This window comes from Panthera onca, chromosome A1 (genome assembly GCF_046562875.1).
Source record: "Panthera onca isolate mPanOnc1 chromosome A1, mPanOnc1 haplotype 2, whole genome shotgun sequence".
NCBI lineage: Eukaryota > Metazoa > Chordata > Mammalia > Carnivora > Felidae > Panthera > Panthera onca.
In genome coordinates, this window is record NC_138339.1 from 31,480,417 (window position 1) to 31,498,375 (window position 17,959).

At 36.6% G+C, this 17,959-nt stretch overlaps 1 protein-coding gene across 6 annotated transcripts in view; it reads right to left on the minus strand.

Moving 5' to 3' along the window:
* Positions 1 to 4,050, minus strand: part of RICTOR (RPTOR independent companion of MTOR complex 2) — a 122,834-nt gene extending 118,784 nt beyond the window's left edge. For 4 of the 6 annotated variants that reach the window (XM_060637622.3, XM_060637616.3, XM_060637617.3 and 1 more), the window contains exons 1-2: positions 3,933 to 4,050; positions 3,714 to 3,761 (exon numbers count right to left, since the gene is read on the minus strand). In XM_060637622.3, coding sequence (XP_060493605.1) covers positions 3,714 to 3,761; positions 3,933 to 3,981 — 97 coding nt within the window. In that variant the 5' untranslated portion in view covers positions 3,982 to 4,050. Of the gene's footprint in view, positions 1 to 3,181; positions 3,648 to 3,713; positions 3,762 to 3,932 lie in introns of those variants that run through there. The other 2 variants (XM_060637619.3, XM_060637621.3) reach the window with 2 other exon arrangements.
* Positions 4,051 to 17,959: the final 13,909 nt, after the last annotated feature.

Below are 17,959 nucleotides of genomic sequence, written 5' to 3' on the forward strand. Positions count from 1 at the left end.
CCATTCATTCAATGTTTGTTTTGTCTAACTGAAGTCAGCAATTAAACAACATAAGTAATCTGCTGTCTAGAAAAAATCAGGAAACAAAAAGTACTGTTCAAATCTGCATCATTCAGATAACCTTCCTACTTTTCTAAGTATTAAACAGCAACTAAGACCATTTTTTTCTTCTTACTAATGGAAAAGTAAAAGCGTTGGATAATCAAAAAATATAAAACTCAATACCTTTAAATAAATTATATTCTAATAGTTACATTAGAATACAGGTTTGTCCATGTCCTTAAATTCACTCTGAACATAATGATTAAATTACTGTATAGTAAGAAGGACGTACACAGGAAGAATACTCTGTGTCTTTTCAAGTTATTCAGTAGCATAAGAGATAACACTACTGGACTGATAAAAAAAAAAAACAAAAAAACAGGCTATCCTTGCAGTGGAAGTGACTAAGGGAAGCATTTTGGTTTCAAAATAGATATTGGCATGCAAAACAGAGAGAGTATTTAAATGATATCAATAGCAAATATCAGGGACTTTCACAAATTAAGTAGAGTAGTTGTTTGAACAAAACTGAAAGCAACAATTACCAATAAGTTTACTGTGAGATCTACTGCAGTGAAGTTCCTAAACTAGATCAAAATTAACCCATCAACAATTTTTAGTTGACACATACTATGTATGAAGGAACTACAGCACTAATAACCAATATCAAAACCAAAGTGCCATATAACGCTCCTGAGCCTCAAAAAGCTTGCAAGACTAGTTAAAATATTATTACTAAGAAATTTTCTGAAGTCAGAGAAATAATTCTAAGGTTCTATAAAATAAAATACTACATTTTACCTTAACTGCACATAATAGATTACTCTTTGCTTAGACCTAATTTACTGGTAATCTCACAGATTATTTCTTTACAGTAACTATATTCAAAAACTCTACTTCAGACAGACTATACCCAATTAATAGTAAATCTCAAAAAAAATGAAAGCCTCAATACCATAATTCCTTATTAACAAGTCTATGATGTTCAAAACAATTCTGAAATATTTTAAATGTGATATAATTTTGATTCCATAGTGTAGGAAGACAACTAACATTTAGTTAACATCACTCACAAAAGTATCAGCTCCTGTGCTGAGTATTTTAAGCACTAGTTCTCACATTCTTAATAAGCCTTTGAAGTTATCCCTCTTGGATATGAAGAAACCAAGAATCAAGCAAGGTCAAATAACTTGCCTCAAATCACCTATTAGATATGCCAGCTAAGATTATAATCCAGAACTATTTGACTTTACAGTCTCATCTCTTTTCACTACATACTGATGGTTCCTTTTGGAATAACAATGAACTGTGTGAGACAGCTACACAAAGAATTTCTCAAAGGTTACATAAAAACAATTAAAAAGAGAGCAAACACTGCCTTCACATTAAAAACAAGTAGTTCTTGTTACCCAAACTTTACCTAAAACATACAGTAATCCAATCCACAAACAGCCGCCCTTCAGCTGCAACTCAGACTGCCTATAGTTCTCAAATTATTACTAAAGTATAATTCCTCCTGAACTTTCTTCACATTAGATCCACGAGACGTCTTTAGATCCACAAATCTTCTTTTAACAATGACATGACTGTCAGAATAGCAGTTTCTTGAACAATAGCTTCCCTATATAATGAATCTGAGATTACTTTTTTATTCTAAACTTCCTTAGGATTTAGGAATAAATCTCATATAACCTCTCTTACTTGCATACGCCTTTTGCAATCAGGTTCAACTGGCTGTGTATATTTCAAACTGAAGTATATTTTGTCAAGGCAAGCAGAAATAGCATTTTCTACTTTTTGCATTATCTTGAAAATACCTATTGACATAGGTGTTCACTAATTGCCCAGGGAGCATAACATTTTAAATGGCAAACATACAGAGTTATCTGTGTACCTGAGTAAGACTGAAGTAAATCAAAGGTATCAAATTTGCACATAAGCTCTTATACAAACTAAACTTCTGATACCAGCCACAGAAATCACTATATACAGAAGTTCTGCAAACTCAATTTAAAGCACAAATACAATTTATTTCTAGTACCACATCCAAACAGGTTTTTAATGAGACATTAAGACAGAAGATCTATCTAATAAATGCTCTTTTCACCTCCATCTAAACACATATGCTCATGTAGAAATTAAGTCAATAAAGTATACCTGTTACAGAACTCAAATGCTAATGTTAAGCCCTGTAGGAATGTTGTTGTTAATTTACTGGAAAATCTTTTCCCACATATATTTTATCAGATTTTCCAAGTGTGTTTGTTATATATACAGTCAAGTTTCCAAACTGTTACACAAAAGTCAAAAGCTTTACATCTTTCTACACTAACACTCAAACCCAATTCGCTGGGGAAAAAATGTTCCAATTTAGTGCATTAGTAGAAATCTTTCTGCCTGTTCACACCAGTGCCTAGTTCACCCAAAACAAAGTCCCTGAACTTTCAGAATAAAATATTCTTACAAAAATGCACTCTTGTAGCTAAATGAAAAGTAGACGTTTAGTTAATAAGTTATCTTACACTTTGACATACAAAATAAAACAAACTAGACAATGCCTTAAATACCAGAGATGAGCCTCAACAATGAGCCCGCGTCTGACAAATACTTTAGATAAGTCACTACGTCAAGTAGAACGTAGGTTAAATTTTTTATTTTTTATAGAATGTTTATGACTTTTCTTTTTAACATCCTAAAGTGTTTTTCGGATCTCAAAAAAGGAAACTGACTCTGTACAGCTGAACCACTTTACAGTCTATGCTACAGCCGGTGTGAAATATGACTTCTTCGGAATCAGCAGACCAGATCCTGTTTACCGTGGAAGAAAAAAGAAAAACCGTGTATATAACTACTAAATCTTCAGCCAGCTATTGTCGAAAAAAGTCCAGTACGGTGCCTAACAGAAGATACACTGGCCAGCAGCAGGATTAGGTCCTTAAAAATACAACCGGGGTTCGCCCAGTTCCGAAGGTGTAAACAAACCCATCGCCACTGCAGAAGGTAAACAATGAACCTGCAGCGAGGGTGAGGGGGCGGTCTTTGCCAACTACAGTCCCAGCCGCCCGGGAAAGGGAAACGGGAATGAACTACAGCGTAAAGCAGACACTTAGCCACAGTCACTGACTCTAGGTTTCACTACCGAGTTATCAACGCTCCGGGTCCCCCAGAGCGGTGGGCAAAGAGAAAAGCAGTCACGCAGGCAGCAGAACCCAGCAGGTCCGGCTTCTGCTCTGGGGGACGGGTAGGGCAGGATGTGGTCGCTCTTCCCTCAGACATCCTCCGGCAACCTAAATAACAGCCTCTACCTCCCGGCGGCCGCCTCCGGGCGAATGGCTGCACGAGCTCCGGGATGGGAGTTAAACGCTCCCTAAGGGGTCCAGGCAACCCAGAGGGTCACCGGCTCCGCCGAGTCCCGCTCGGCGTTCCCCGGCACCCGCCGCACCCAGAGGCCCGGAGAAGGGCGCGAGGCGAGGAAAGCGGGCATCGGGAAGGGGGATGGGTCCCGGGAGGCGGCCCCGGGCTCCGCTCCTGCGGGCCAGCAGGCGGGGCTCGGGCTCTGCCTCCCGCACCCCCGCGGGTCCCGTGCGGGGCCCGCCCATGCCCCCTGCCCCCGGGCCCCAGCTCCTCCCCAGCAGCGCGCCCTCGCCGGCGCCCGCGGCGCCCCACGTTACCTCGGGTCAGATCCAGCGGGACGTTCTCCTCGCCGCTGTCATTCCGCCCTGCACGAAACAGACACACAGCTCCAATTAGGATTCGTTCGCAGGCCAGCGGCGGCAGCCCTGGCTCCGGCCAGCGCCCCTAATCGCTCCGCCTGCCCAGGGCCAGGGGGAGGCAAGGGCCAGGGGTCGCGGGCCCCAGGCGGCGGGGGGTGAGGGTTGCAGCGGGCTTACCTCGTATTCGGAGGTTCTTTAGCGAGCGGCCGCGGCCGATCGCCGCCATATTGACGGGTTTCAGTCACAACACCGGAAACCTCGCCCAATCGCGCGAGAACCCCTTCCCCTCCCCGCGCGCCGCGCCCGCCCCCCGCGGCATCTCCCCCGCCCCTCCGCGGCGGCAGGCGGCGGGTGGTGCCGACCGAGCCCCGGGCGTGGAGGGAGCGCGGGGCCAAGCTGGGGTCTCTTGTGCAGCTCGCGGCGCGCGCACACGTCCGTCCACCGGAGTGCGCGAGGTCGCGGCGACGCGCGTGGCCCTCCGAGAGCAAGTCTGCTGGGAGATGGCATTTCCCACGAGGGGAATCCCATTGATGAGAGTTTGCAGCGTGGAGGATGCTTCCCCTCCAGTGCCGCGGAAACTGTAATCAGAGCCGGGGCGAGCTGGGAGGAGGCCGGGATGCGGCCGGCCGGCCACCTGCGGGAACCATCCTGCCTGATTCTGCTTGCTTTCAAGCCCCCTTCCTTATTCATCAGTTAAAACGATGTTTACTTAAAAGAAAGAAAGAAAACAACAACAACGCTGCGCGCAGTTTTAACGTAACTCAAATCCCTTCCTAGAAGTCGCTTTGCTCCAACCAAGTTCACATGTAACAAAGTTTGTTTTCCACCCTAGCTCTGACCACCGTGCTAAGCAGCCTTGCACTTGATCTTCAAAACCACACTCAGCCAGGAGAACTCCTCTGAGAGGAAGTGGTCTGGTGGACGTTTTGTTTTTGACCGCCTGGCGCAGACCAGGAGAAGGGGATTAAGAAGCCAAAGAGTGCAGGGTGGTCGTCTGGGGCGGTGGGTAGGATGGTTCCCGCGCACGCGCGGGCGCCTGGAGGCCCGGGGAGAGGGTTTCCTCTGCCTGGAACCAAGCAGACGTAGCTGAGGGCTGTGTCGGGTTTTCTGTCTGTGTAGCTTCTGAACACTGACTAATGTAGATGTTGTGGATTAACATTTTTTATACATAGACCTAATGATTATTAGCTGTAGAGATTTCAGTTCTAGAAACTTTTCCCAGCTAGTATATATACACCCAGCCCCTGACCCAGCAACTTTAAACTCTTTAGTAGACTAAAGAGAGGGTGAGTGTTGTCCCCTCCTGTTCCTCTATTTGTCTTTCTACGTGAGACTAGAAGTTAAACAGTGGAGATCTTGCTTTAACCACATCTCTTCTGACACTTAATGCAGTGGCCAGGATAAATAAGCGTTAAATAAATAATCGGCATTGTTCCAATGCCCTCTTTAATGTGGAAAAAAAGCAATATTGGAGATATAATTGGCGTTGTCAGTAATAGTGATCAATTGGAAACACAATTGACCACAGGTAGAGATTATGCAAATCATTACAACCATCAAATGATATAGGTCTGGTATATTTATAGAAAATAATGTTCATGATTTTAAATCAAGCAAGAGATTACAAAGTTCCCTTTTTATAAACGTTTAAAATACATATCAAATTAAAATTATACATTATAAATTATTTTACATATATGTGTACATAGAAGAGTCTGAGAAGATATACATCAAAATGTTTTTTTTTTTCCTTTCAGTTGTGGAATTACACATATGGTTTCTGTTCTTGTTTGCTGTCTATACTCTTTAAACGTCCTATAGTTAATATATATCTAGTGTAAAATAAGTAAGAGTTATAAAAAGAAAAATAAAAGCAGCATAGAGTAACATCATCAAGAAAAAAAAAGAGAAACACTACTTCCTTGGGATACTATTCTGTCTGTATTTTCCTGCCTTCCCCGCCCCCCCCCCCCCCCCTTATTAGGTCTGCAATCAGATATCTGTTCCCGATATTGCCCTTGTATTCAAGGATGCAACACAATTAAAGTACTTTTTAAAAATGTCTCCTGACTCAACCAGTAGTAATTTTGATAACAACATACTCGCTCTTGCTTTTGTAGCTTTCAGGTCGTGGTGCACAATTATTTATTCTAGTTACAGCTTTAGGCAAAAATCACAAAATTTTAAGGTCTGGTGAGGACATTAAACATTTGCATTTCATCCCTCCATGTATTACATTTCACCATTTTAGAGAAGTAGAAATCTATCAATGTAAATTCTACCAGGTTCTTAGAATTGTTTCAATTTTCAACCAACCCTTTTTATTGTGTCCCTATTTATTCTAAATTAGCTCCTTCCTAATACAATTTAACTTCATTTTCTCTTTCATTCTTTCATGAAAGTTGAGTAAAACTGATCCACTTTTAAATTACTTACAGTAAGTGAAAGCCTGAATCTAACAGCCTTTCATCTTTATAACTATACATTCCTATTTAAAGATCATTATTCACTTATTCCGTCTCTTCCAGTAGGAAAAAAGATCATTTTTCTCCAGTCTTACATTGAAACTACTTTTTCTTCTATTACTATCTCAGTCATGTAAGTAGCTGTGTTCCTCCCCTTTGTTTTTAAGGTGAATAATAGTCTTTCTGGTAAAAAAAACATTCTTAGTGTTTGCAAATGACACTCAACTGGGAAGCAGGAGTTTAGGTAAATTTCAGTAAAGAATACATTTCACAATGGTGTGTTTGCTTTTTAAACAATGCATTATTGATTCTAGTCAGTGTGCTGTTTGTTAAAATCTCCAAGTTATCTTCTATACTTGCCAATAGCTAGCCATTCCTCTTTTTGAAACTTGTTTTTCTTCCTTATTTATTTTAGCCCACCCCTATGTTTTACTCATTTTGTTTACTTCTTACTACTTCTCCAATTTTCCGGGTCATTTTGATTCTAATCTGGTCATTGAGAATTTAACTTCTGCTTCTTAGTTTTCATTTCCCAACTAGGTTTCATTTGCTGTGTGAATGAATGTCCTTTTCTCATAGTATTAGTCACTGATAAAAAATGTTATATGAGATTGGGTCCAGGACCACACCTCTGAGAGATAACTGATTCTGAAGATACAGTGACTCCATTGATAATCATTATCTGGGTTCTATTTTCTATCCTATTACACAAAGGTAATAATTCTGGTTTATAAACCAAATATTACCAGTTTCAGATACAGAGATAATGTTGAACAGAAAAAAACCTTGCCAAAATCTTAGTTCCCTTTATCTATTTGCCTTAGTACATAGGCCATACGAAGATAAAGCAAGTCGAAAACCACAGCATTTAGTCAGTCTGGTTTTTTTGGTAATTTCTCTTCAGAGTTAAATCACACATTTAAAATCTAGATAAAGAACATTAAAATGACAGGCTATGGACTAAATCAAACATGCTGGAATCCTGCGTAGTGTTGCCTATGATGATTCAGCCCTGGTGTTGTTTACCTCTAAGCATTGTTCCTTTAAATTTTAATCTGTCTCAAAATAGCAGGAAGTAGTTTTTTAGTATTGTTCCTTTAAATTTTAATTTGTGTCCCAAAATCTCTTGTAAATTTCATTAACAAAAAATTCTGTAAGGTATAAAGGCACTCTATAAAAGCAGTTTTAAATAGAGTATGAGCCTATGTTTGTGAAAGAAGAGATAACATATGTACAGAAAATAAAATGTGGAACGGTATGCACTAAAATTTCAACAGTGATTATCTCTGGTTGGTAGAATTTTGAGTGTTTTTTAAATCTTTTTCACTTTAACTGTTCCGAACAAATTTTAATTGTACAATTTTTTTAAGAAAAATTATTTTACAGAAAATTTCCTGGCTATTCTAAATCACAATGAAATTAATATTTCATGATAATAGTTTCTTAAGCAATGGAACTACCAAATTACTTGCGCATCTCATCATTTTAAAAAGAACATTTTTGCCCACACTCCAATACACGTGTATTTACTTTTTTATTTTTAATGATGTTATTTTTAAGTAATCTCTACACCCAACATGGAGCTTGAACTTCCAACCCTGAGATCAAGTGTCACATGCTCCACCAACTAAGTCAGCCAGGCACCCCTACTTTTTTATTAAGACATAAAATATAAAAGATGAAATAAAAATGGTTAAAGTTAATTTTAATGTTACTTTACTAATGACACTAATAAAAACAATGGGGTTGAATATACTTTACTATTTTTTACATTTCTTGTTAAATACTTTATGATATAGAAATTCAAAAGTCCAGTCCTAAGAAGAGTTTTTTGGGATGTTTGGTTTTAGTGGCTCACAAGAAACAATTTTTTAAAAATGGAAGAACTAGTCTACTGGCTAAAGTTTCTAACCCATAACAGTTGTTTTTCAATTCCACAATCAAGGGTTTTTTATGTAATGTGGCCAATAAATGTCCATCTTCCCTAATGTCAATCCCTTTTTGTAGCAAGCTGGAAGGCATGACATTTAGAAATTTTTAGCAAATGGTTTCAAAGCTCTTCATCAGAAAGATTTTCAACAGGTTAGAAAACTCTGTTTCCATGATCTTTAAGTGAGTAGTTATAAAAACATATGTAAGTTGACACATTCATATTTTTAAATGAGTTCAGGAAAAAAAAAAACCTCTAGAAATGCTTCCAAATATTTACTTTCTAAGTGCTCCCTTCCTAGCACGAATTTCTTTTGAAAAGTAGTAAGATTCTTAATTATTGTTAACACATATACCTTGAAGAGAAAGACTAAATTTAATATTTTTAGAACATCCGTTAGATAACATGGTACTAATGGATAGAGAACAAGCCACCAATCCTCATGAAAACCAGTTTACCACTAAATACATGTCAAATATCTGCACGGTACACAAGATTGTCACAGTCACTTTCTCTTCTCAAGGTGTCTGAAAATTAAGCTATGTGTTAAAGGTCTTTATTACATAAAAGTATCATATGTGGTACTCTCTCTACTCTTCTGTGAATACCTTTTAAATTTGCATTTACAGAAATGACCTCATCTATTTTTCACAAAACGCTGCTTTTATTAAGGATGTTGTTTATTGATAAGGACATGCTTTCTTTGATACATCTTTGGTGGTGCAGAAAAAGAGTAGCGATCTGTGTATTTTCATTACTGAACAGAATTCAACGAATACCATAAACTAAGCCAAGTGTACAAGTGTCCATGCTTCTATCCAATTGCATAGCAAAGCTTCCATAATGCGTTTTGTTCAAGTACCTTTTTCTTTAACTTTTCAGAGTTTTTTTTTTTTTTTTTTAACTTTTTCTGTCTTGGTTGGCCAATAGGATTGCACTTTAGTTTGTCAGCAAATTTTTTTCTTTGTGTTTTTTCTCATTTTTTACCATAGCAGGAAATGCCACTATATTCCCCACTGATAGGTATGTTTTTGTCTGTTGCTAAGAATGTTTCTCTTTTTGCAAAGGATGGGGTTCAATAATACATGACATCTAACATCATTGAGGAAATACAGAAAATTACCTTCATATTCTGAATATTTATTTTTAAATATTTTGCTAATCAGATAGCTTTATACTACCATTAACTACCATCTCAAGGAACAATATACACTGAGACCCAACTAATAGTAAAGATAATCTACATAAATTCATAATCCATAATCTTAATCTACATTTGAAAAAATTTGGGGTGACATCTGATTCCATTGCCACTGCTTTTTCCTTCTAATGATGTTGATAAAGTGCTACTATCAGGAGTAGACGAATCTGATCTTACACATTTTAAAACTGTGTGCTTTTATTACTTACATTGCATACACACAATTTCTTTGCAATATTCTTTTTAAGCCACGTTTCCATTCGATAAAGTATAGTTTAAAATATGCCCCTTAAATCCACTTACCTGGATATAATCCATGGCCATTTACCCAAGTGGCAAAAATTGTCAGGAAAGTGTTGTAACTCCGCAGAGTGGCAGAACTCCCAGTCTTCCCTCAGGATACCTTATAGAACTTGTGCTAATTTTACTCATTGACCAAATGATAGCTCAATTGTTAAATCTACATAATATATATCAATCATTCGTTTCTTTCTTTCTTTCGCTACAGAAAATCTCCAAAATTCCTCCACCAAAAAACATAAAAACAAAACAGTATACTAGAATTAGAGAAACAGTGTCAAAGTACAAAACTGGAAAAGCAGAACTATCTAGAGGGCACTGCCACTTGTATACCCAAGATCTGAAAACTAAGCCACTACCAGAGGTAGAAAAGCAAAACATGAGACTGGTGCCTTAAGCCCAGGATCCTAGAAGTGGACCAAAGTGGACTCAGGTTAGTAGTGCCCCCTGGCTTCCAGAAGCAGCAATTACAAAATCTTTTCCGGAGAAAAGTACGCATGATTATCAGCTCCCAGGCTCTTCACAAATTAAGATCAAACAAGTAAAAGTTCATTTTCAAAGATCATCAAACAGAAAGGAAAAAGTCACCATAAGGAAAAATCAGTAGAAACAAAAATTATAACTCACAGACTTCAGATATTGATGATCAGAAACAATATAAAGGAACTGAATTATTTTTAATGAGGAATTTGATTTCATCCATGATGGAGAATGGGTATTAAATTCATTTTCCCATAATAAACAATTATAAGTTTAGACAAAATATGTGAACAATTGTTTCTAGGCATAGTAGTGTGGCACTGAGACCTTGAGACAAAAGAAACAAACAAGGTGACCTCCACATTCTTTCTGGCTTTTTGCCTGGGGATACCTTTCAAAACACAACACAAAACTATGGAAACCAAATAAAGAACAGCCATTTCATAGGATAAAAGAAAGAAAGATTTAAGTTCAGAGATAAGGAGGCAATTGAAACTGGAGGAGCAGAATACCAGAAAGGAAGAACCTGTACAGAGTAGGAGCTCCAGAAATCTGTATGTAAATCCTCTTGATTAGTTGGCTGAATTTTAAGCTGCGTAAGTAAGAGAGTGAGATTCTGGCAGGCCTGTCAGGAACAGGTCCTAGGGGCTCTGAACTAAATGAAGATTCCACAGGTTGCAGATTATGAAAAACAATAGAATTCTATTCAGCAAGTAAGGGGACTTTGGTAAACACCATGAGCATTCAGTTAAGACCCCCAGAAGGTAATAATTTAGAGAAGAAAGGTTTGCATGGGGATACCAAAAAGGTCATAACTTAGGGGAAAGCTACACTAGCCTGAAATAATACTATAATACTATAAACATATTCAAGCAAAACCTAAAATCAAGACTCAACATGATCAAGCTGATCTTCCAATAAATTATGAATAGGAGAAAACCCAATAAAAAGAAAACAACAATATACAGACTCTCAAACACATAGCACTTACAGTGTAAAAAATATCATAGGAATTTTATTAGATGTGAAAAATGAGAAAAATGTGATTCATCATCATGAGAAAAATAATCTTTAAAAATAGACCCAGAAATAACACAGACGTAGAAATTAGCAGAATTTTGTAAATATGGTTAAAGATTCAAGAGAAAAGTGGGACATAAGTAGTGATCGAACAGGGGCTCTTACTAGAGAAATGCATACCATAAAAAAAGAACCACATGAAAGTTCTAGAAATAAACAAAAAATACAATATCAAAAACGTAAAAATCCACTAGATGGTCACATACCGGACACACAAAAAAAGGGACTGAAGACAGATCAATAGAAAGAATGAAGAAGAAAAAGCCTGGAAAAAAAAAAAAAAGAGAACCATATTTTTAAAAAATCCAACAGTCTGAAATATGTGGAACTGGAGTCCCAAGAGAAGTGGAGGGAGACATTATAGCAGAAAAAAAATATTTGAAGTAACCATGGCTGAAATGTTCCAAATTTGATAAAAACTATCAAGACCCAGATCCAAAAAGGCCGAATGAATCACAAACAAATAAACACAAAGGACACCATTCCCAGGCATATAATAGTCCAACTGCCAAATACCAAAGATAAAGAGATACATCTTTAAAGTGATCAGAGAAGAGAACAAAAGGCAAATAAACTACAGATAACAATAATAAAAATTACTGTTGACTTCCAGTCAGAAACCCAGAATGCAATCAGATGACATTTTTAAAGTGAAAAAGGAAAGAAATATCTACAATCTAGAATTCTATATCTGGTAAAATCAATTTCAAAAATGAAAGTAAAATAAAGAAATTGTGTTTTAAAAGAAATGTTGAAGGAAGTTCTGCAGACTAAAGGGAAATAATACCAGATGGAAATACAGATCTACACGAATGGACAAAAAAAATGCAGAAAATAGTTTATATATAGGTAAATAAATTATTAGATAATTTCTCATTTACAGTAAAGGCAATACAGTGTATTGTGTGTTTAAATTATAGAAGTAAAATGTATGACAAAATTGGACTATTACAAATTTCTAATATTATATATGAAATAGTGCAATATTAGTTCGAGGTATGCAATAATTAGTTAGGAAGATAAAAAATAGCTACTTAGGAAATTTCTAGGAAATTCCTGTATCATGATCATATTAAAAGTAAGTAAATTATATACTTCCTGATTTCAAAACTTACTACAAACTGTAGTAATCAAGATAGTCTAGTAGTGGCATAAGGATAGACAAAAACAAAAAGTAGATAGATAGATAGATAGACCTGAAAAATGCTATCAACCACTTTACCTTATTGACATTTATAGAAAAATCCAGTCAACATCAGCAGATACCCATTCTTTTTGAGTACAAATGTAATATTCACCAAGATAAACCGCAGCCTAGACCATAAAACAAATTTTAACAAATATGAAAAATTGAAATCATATAAAGCATATTCTTGGACCATAACAAAACTAAACTAAAACTCAACAACACAAAAATATCTAGAATATTCCCAAATATTTAGAAGTTAAACAGCAAAGGGCACACTCCTAAATAACCCATTGGATAAAGCAGAAATTGAAAGGTAAAGGAAAATGTATTTCAAATTATATAGAAATGACAATATAACATTCCAAAATTTTTGGAATGGAGTTAAATCAGAGGAATAAAGCATTAAATGTTTATGTTAAAAACGGAAGGTCTCAAGTCAATGGTTTAAGTTTCTACCTTAAGAAAACAGGAAGGGGAACCCCAGTAGCTCAGTGGGTTAAGCTGCCGACTCTTGATTTTGGTTCAGGCTGTGATCCCAGGCTCCTGAGATTGAGCTCTGGGTCAGGCTCGGCACTGAGCATGAAGCCTGCTTAAGATTCTCTCTCTCTCTCTTTCTTCCTTTCTCTCTGTCTCTCCCTTTGCCCCTCTTCCCTGCTTGCATGTGCTTCTCTCTAAAATAAAAAAAATAAAAAAAAAAAGAAATGGAAACTAGGAAAAGAATGGCCAATTAAATCCTAAGCAAGTAAAGGAAACTCAATAAAAAAAATAAGTGCAGAAACTAATAAGAATAAGAAAACAGCGAAGATCAATGAAATCAAAAGCTGTTTCTTTGAAATAACCAATTGATAAATCTCTAGCCATACTGATAAAGAGGAAAGAAGCTACAAATTATAAATATCAAAAGAGAAAGGTAGGATGTTACTATAGAACCTACAGAATTTAAAAGGGTAAATGGACCAATTTTTTGAAAGATACAAAATACCAAAGCTTATTCAAGAAGTTGTTTTATAGGTATTAATGAAATGATTCTAAAGATATGGAAAGATAAAAAATGTAGAATAGCCAACACAATACTGAGGAAGAACGAAGTTGGAGGACCCACATTATTTATTTTTAAGATTTACTATAAAGCTACAATGAAGGCAGGGTAATTTTAGAGATAAATTAATTGAACAGAAATAAAGAGCTCAGATCTCTCTATCTACATCATCTCTATCTCTCTTTCTGTGTCTATCTATATCCATGTCTTCAATTTTTGACAAAGGTACAAAGGCAATTCAATGTAGAAAAAATAGTCTTTCAATAAATGGTATTGGATCACTTGTAAAGTCACATACAAAATAATGAACCTTGATCTACACTTTATGCCCTGTATAAAAATTAACTCAAAATGGATTGTAGAACTTAATATAAAACCTAAAACTACAACAGTTTTAGAAGAAAACAGAAGAAAACCTTTCTGATCTTGGGTGAGGCAAAGATTTCTTAGATATGACACCAGAAGCATGGTCAATATGAAAAAAAAAATTGATAGACTGGATTTTATCAACAGAAGAACTTTGTTCTTGTTAAGACAGTTTTAAGAGAATAAAAAGACAAAGTACAGACTGAAAAATGTTTTTTTTTTCTAAATTTTTTTTTAATGTTTATTTATTTTTGAGACAGAGGGAGACAGAACATGAGTTGGGGAGGGGCATAGAGAGAGGGAGACACAGAATCTGACACAGAGGGAGACACAGAATCTGTCAGCACAGAGCCCGATGCGGGGCTCGAACCCACAAACCGTGAGATCATGACCTGAGCCGAAGTCGGACGCTGAACTGACTGAGCCACCCAGGCGCCCCAAAAATGTTTTTTTTAATTGAGGTATAATTGACAAATAAAATGATTTCTATCATCGAATTAACTAACACATCCCTTATCTCACATATTTGCCATTATAGTTGTTGTTATTGCTGTTGAGGACACTTAAGTTCTATTGTCTTAGTGAATTTCAATTACACAATACAATATTATCACCTATAGTCATCATATTATACACTAGATTCTTAGACCTTATTCCTTTTTTTTTTTCACTTTAATTCATTTATTTTGAGTAATCTCTACACCCAACATGGGGCTCGAACTCACAACCCCAAGATCAGGAGTTGCATACACAGGGGCACCTGGGTGGCTCAGTCCATTAAGCATCCAACTCTTGGTTTTGGCTCGGGTCGTGATCTCACAGTTTCATGGGATTGAGCCTCGAGTCAGGCTCTGCCCTGGCAGTGTACAGCCTGCTTGGGATTCTCTCTCCCTCTCTTTCTGCCCTTGCCCCACTCTCACTATCTCTTTGTCTCTCTCTCTCTCAAAATAAATTTTTAAAAATTGAAAAAAAAAAAAAAAAAGAGGTGCATGATCCACTGACTGAGCCATCCGGGCACCCTAGACTTTATTCCTCTTGTAAGTGGAAGTTTGTAGCCTTTTATCGGCCTCTATTTCCCCTCACCCTCCAGTTCCTGTCAACCAGCAAACTACTCTCTGTTTCTATGGGCTTGGTTTTCAGATGCCACGTATAGGTGGGATCATGCAGTATTTGTCTTTCCCTGTCTGGCTTATTTCACTTATCATAATGCCCTCCAATTTTGTCCACACTGTTGCAAATGGCAGGATTTTCTTCTTTTTAAAGGCCGAATAATATTCCAGTAAATATATCCGTTCATCCACTGATGGACACTGAAATTGTTTTTATGTCTTGGCTATTGTGAATAATGCTGCAACGAACATGAGAGTGCAGGTTATCTCTCTAAGATAATGATTTGCTTCCTTTGGATATATTCCCAGGAGTGCAATTGCTGGATCATATGGTAGTTTTGTTTTTAATTTCTTGAGGAACTTCCATATTGTTTCCCATATTGGCTGTACCAGTTTACATTCGCATCAACTATATGCAAATTTCCTTTTTTTCTTCCTATTCTAGCCAGTATTTGTTATCTCTTGTTCTTTTGATAATAAACATTGTAACAGGTGTGAGGTGATATCTCATTGTGGTTTTCGTTTGCATTTTCCCAGTGATTAGTAATGTTGAACATCTTTTCACGTACTTGTTGGCCATTTATATGTCTTCTTAGGAAAAAGGTCTATTTAGGTCATTTGCTCATTTTTAAATTGGGTTATTTATTTTTTATTTTTTGTTGTTTGGTTTTTTTTGTTGTTATTGTTTGTTTTTGCTAGTAACTAGTATGAGCTCCTTGTACATTTTTGATATTAACTTCTTATTGGAAGTTTCTAAATTTTTTTAGAATTTATGTCGTTTCTAAATTTTTTCTCGCATTTCATAGGTTGCCTTTTTGTTTTGTTGATGGTTTCCTTTGCTGTGCGTAAGCTTTTGATTTTGATGTAGTCCTAATTGTTTATTTTGCTTTTGTTGCCTTTGCTTTTGATTGAGGACAACATGGCACAGGGAAATTTTTAGAAGTGATGAAATGGTTCTATTTTTTTATAGTGGTGGTTCTGCAACACTGTGTTTAAAAAGTCAAATTTACGTGTACATAATTTATACCTCAATAAAAAAATGAAAATAACAAAGACCATTATTCCAAGGGGTAGAAAATATATGGAGTGTAGACTAAGATCTAACATGTTTGAATAGGATTACCAGAAGGAAATAATTGAGAGAATAAAAAGGTGCAATATTTAAAGAGATTATGGCTTACATTTTCTAGGATTTATGAAAGACAAAATTAGCAAATATGGGAGAGAGAATGTAGGTAAATTAGGATAAATAAAACGAAATCCACTCCCAGACACTAAATAGTGAAGACAAAGACAAAGAGATCTTAAAAGCAGTTGCAGAAGAAAGACAATCTACGCGAACTACAATTAGAGTAATTGGAGTCTCCTCAATAGATATAATAGATGCCAGAACACAGAAAAATTATCTCAAAGTGATAAACAAATATAAAAATCAAGATTTCTGTACCTAAAAAAAAATCTATCTTTAAATAATATGGAAAAATAAAGACATTTTTAGATAACCAAAAAATGGCAGTGTTTATTTCCAACAGGCATGACTATTGAAGCTTTCATTACATGCATTTCAAGAACAAGAAAATGAGCCTGGAAAGATAGTCCAAGATATAAGAAACAGTGATGAGTAAGAAATTGGTAAATCATGTAGACAAATCTAAGCAAACACAGACTGCATTTAATAATACTATTTTAATATTGGGGGTTAAAAGGGCAAGAAAGAAAATAGCTTGCTGTTTAGGAGTGGGTGACCTTAGTTGAACAATTCTAAAGCTCTCAGATTGTTTGAGGGAGGGGTTAAGTAATTGATCAACACTAGACTTTGTGAACTATGCAGGAAAAAATATAAAGATAACCACTAGGAGAACATCAGTAGGACATACAGTATAGAATTTGCACATGAGCGAAGTGGGGTGGGGAGAACGAACAAAAAAAAAAAAAACAAAACAGAAGAAATAAATCAGTCTCCAAAAACGACAAAAAGGAGAACAAAGACATATAGAAAGAAATCTAACAAATAGAAAGGACAGTGTAAGATAGGAAACAGTTCTGGGGCGCCTGGGTGGCTCAATTGGTGAAGCATCAAACCTCAGCTCAGGTCATGATCTCACAGTTCGGGAGGTTCCGGAGGTTCATGAGGTTCGTGAGGTTCGTGAGGTTCCTGAGTTCGGGCACCGCATCGGGCTCTGTGCAGACAGCTCAGAGCCTGAAGCCTGCTTTGGATTCTGTGTCTCCCTCTCTCTCTGCCCCACCCCCACCCCTGCCGGCGCTCAGTCTGTTTCTCTCTCTCTAGAAAGTAAATAAAAACATTACAAAATTTTTTTTAAAAAAGATAGGAAACAGTTCTAAATATGTGTACATGGATGGAATACTTAATTGTGAATTTCTCAGTTAAAAGGCAAAAACTCTTAGATTAATTTTCTTTTTTGTTAGATTAATTTTAAAAATCCGACTATGTGGTGTTGACTAGAGGTACACTGAAATTAAAAAAAGTTAAAAATTAAAAGATGAAAATTGTATACAAGATGAAAGACAGTTGGGTAGCTGTATTAATATCAGAGAAAATAGACTAAGTCAAAAAACATAACTAGTAATTGAAAGTGTTCCAACATAATGAGAAGAGGCTTAACTATAAAGAAGATTTAAAATTACAAATTCATATGTATTTAATAAAATAGTCTCAATAAGTGATAGAAATAGAGAAATCAACTAGCTGGCCATCATAGTGAGAGATTCCAACACACTTCCTTAATTATTGTTAGTTTAGGCAGACTTTTCTGATGAAAACTGTTCAAGCTTGATTTTCTTACAAAGAGATAATTATTGGAAGGAGCTAGCACAGAAAAGGAAGGAAACAGGATTCCCTAGAAAAGAGTTTCAAAAAAGTGGTTTGCTTGTGTTTTTATGCACCTTCAGTGTAGAGATACATCTGTCAATTAAGAGAGAAGCCCAGGGATCATGGCTCAGCCAAATTAAAAAAAAAAAAAGGTCACGGGACACCTGGGTGGCTCAGTCCGTTGAGTGTCCTTTTGGCTCGGGTCATGATCTCAC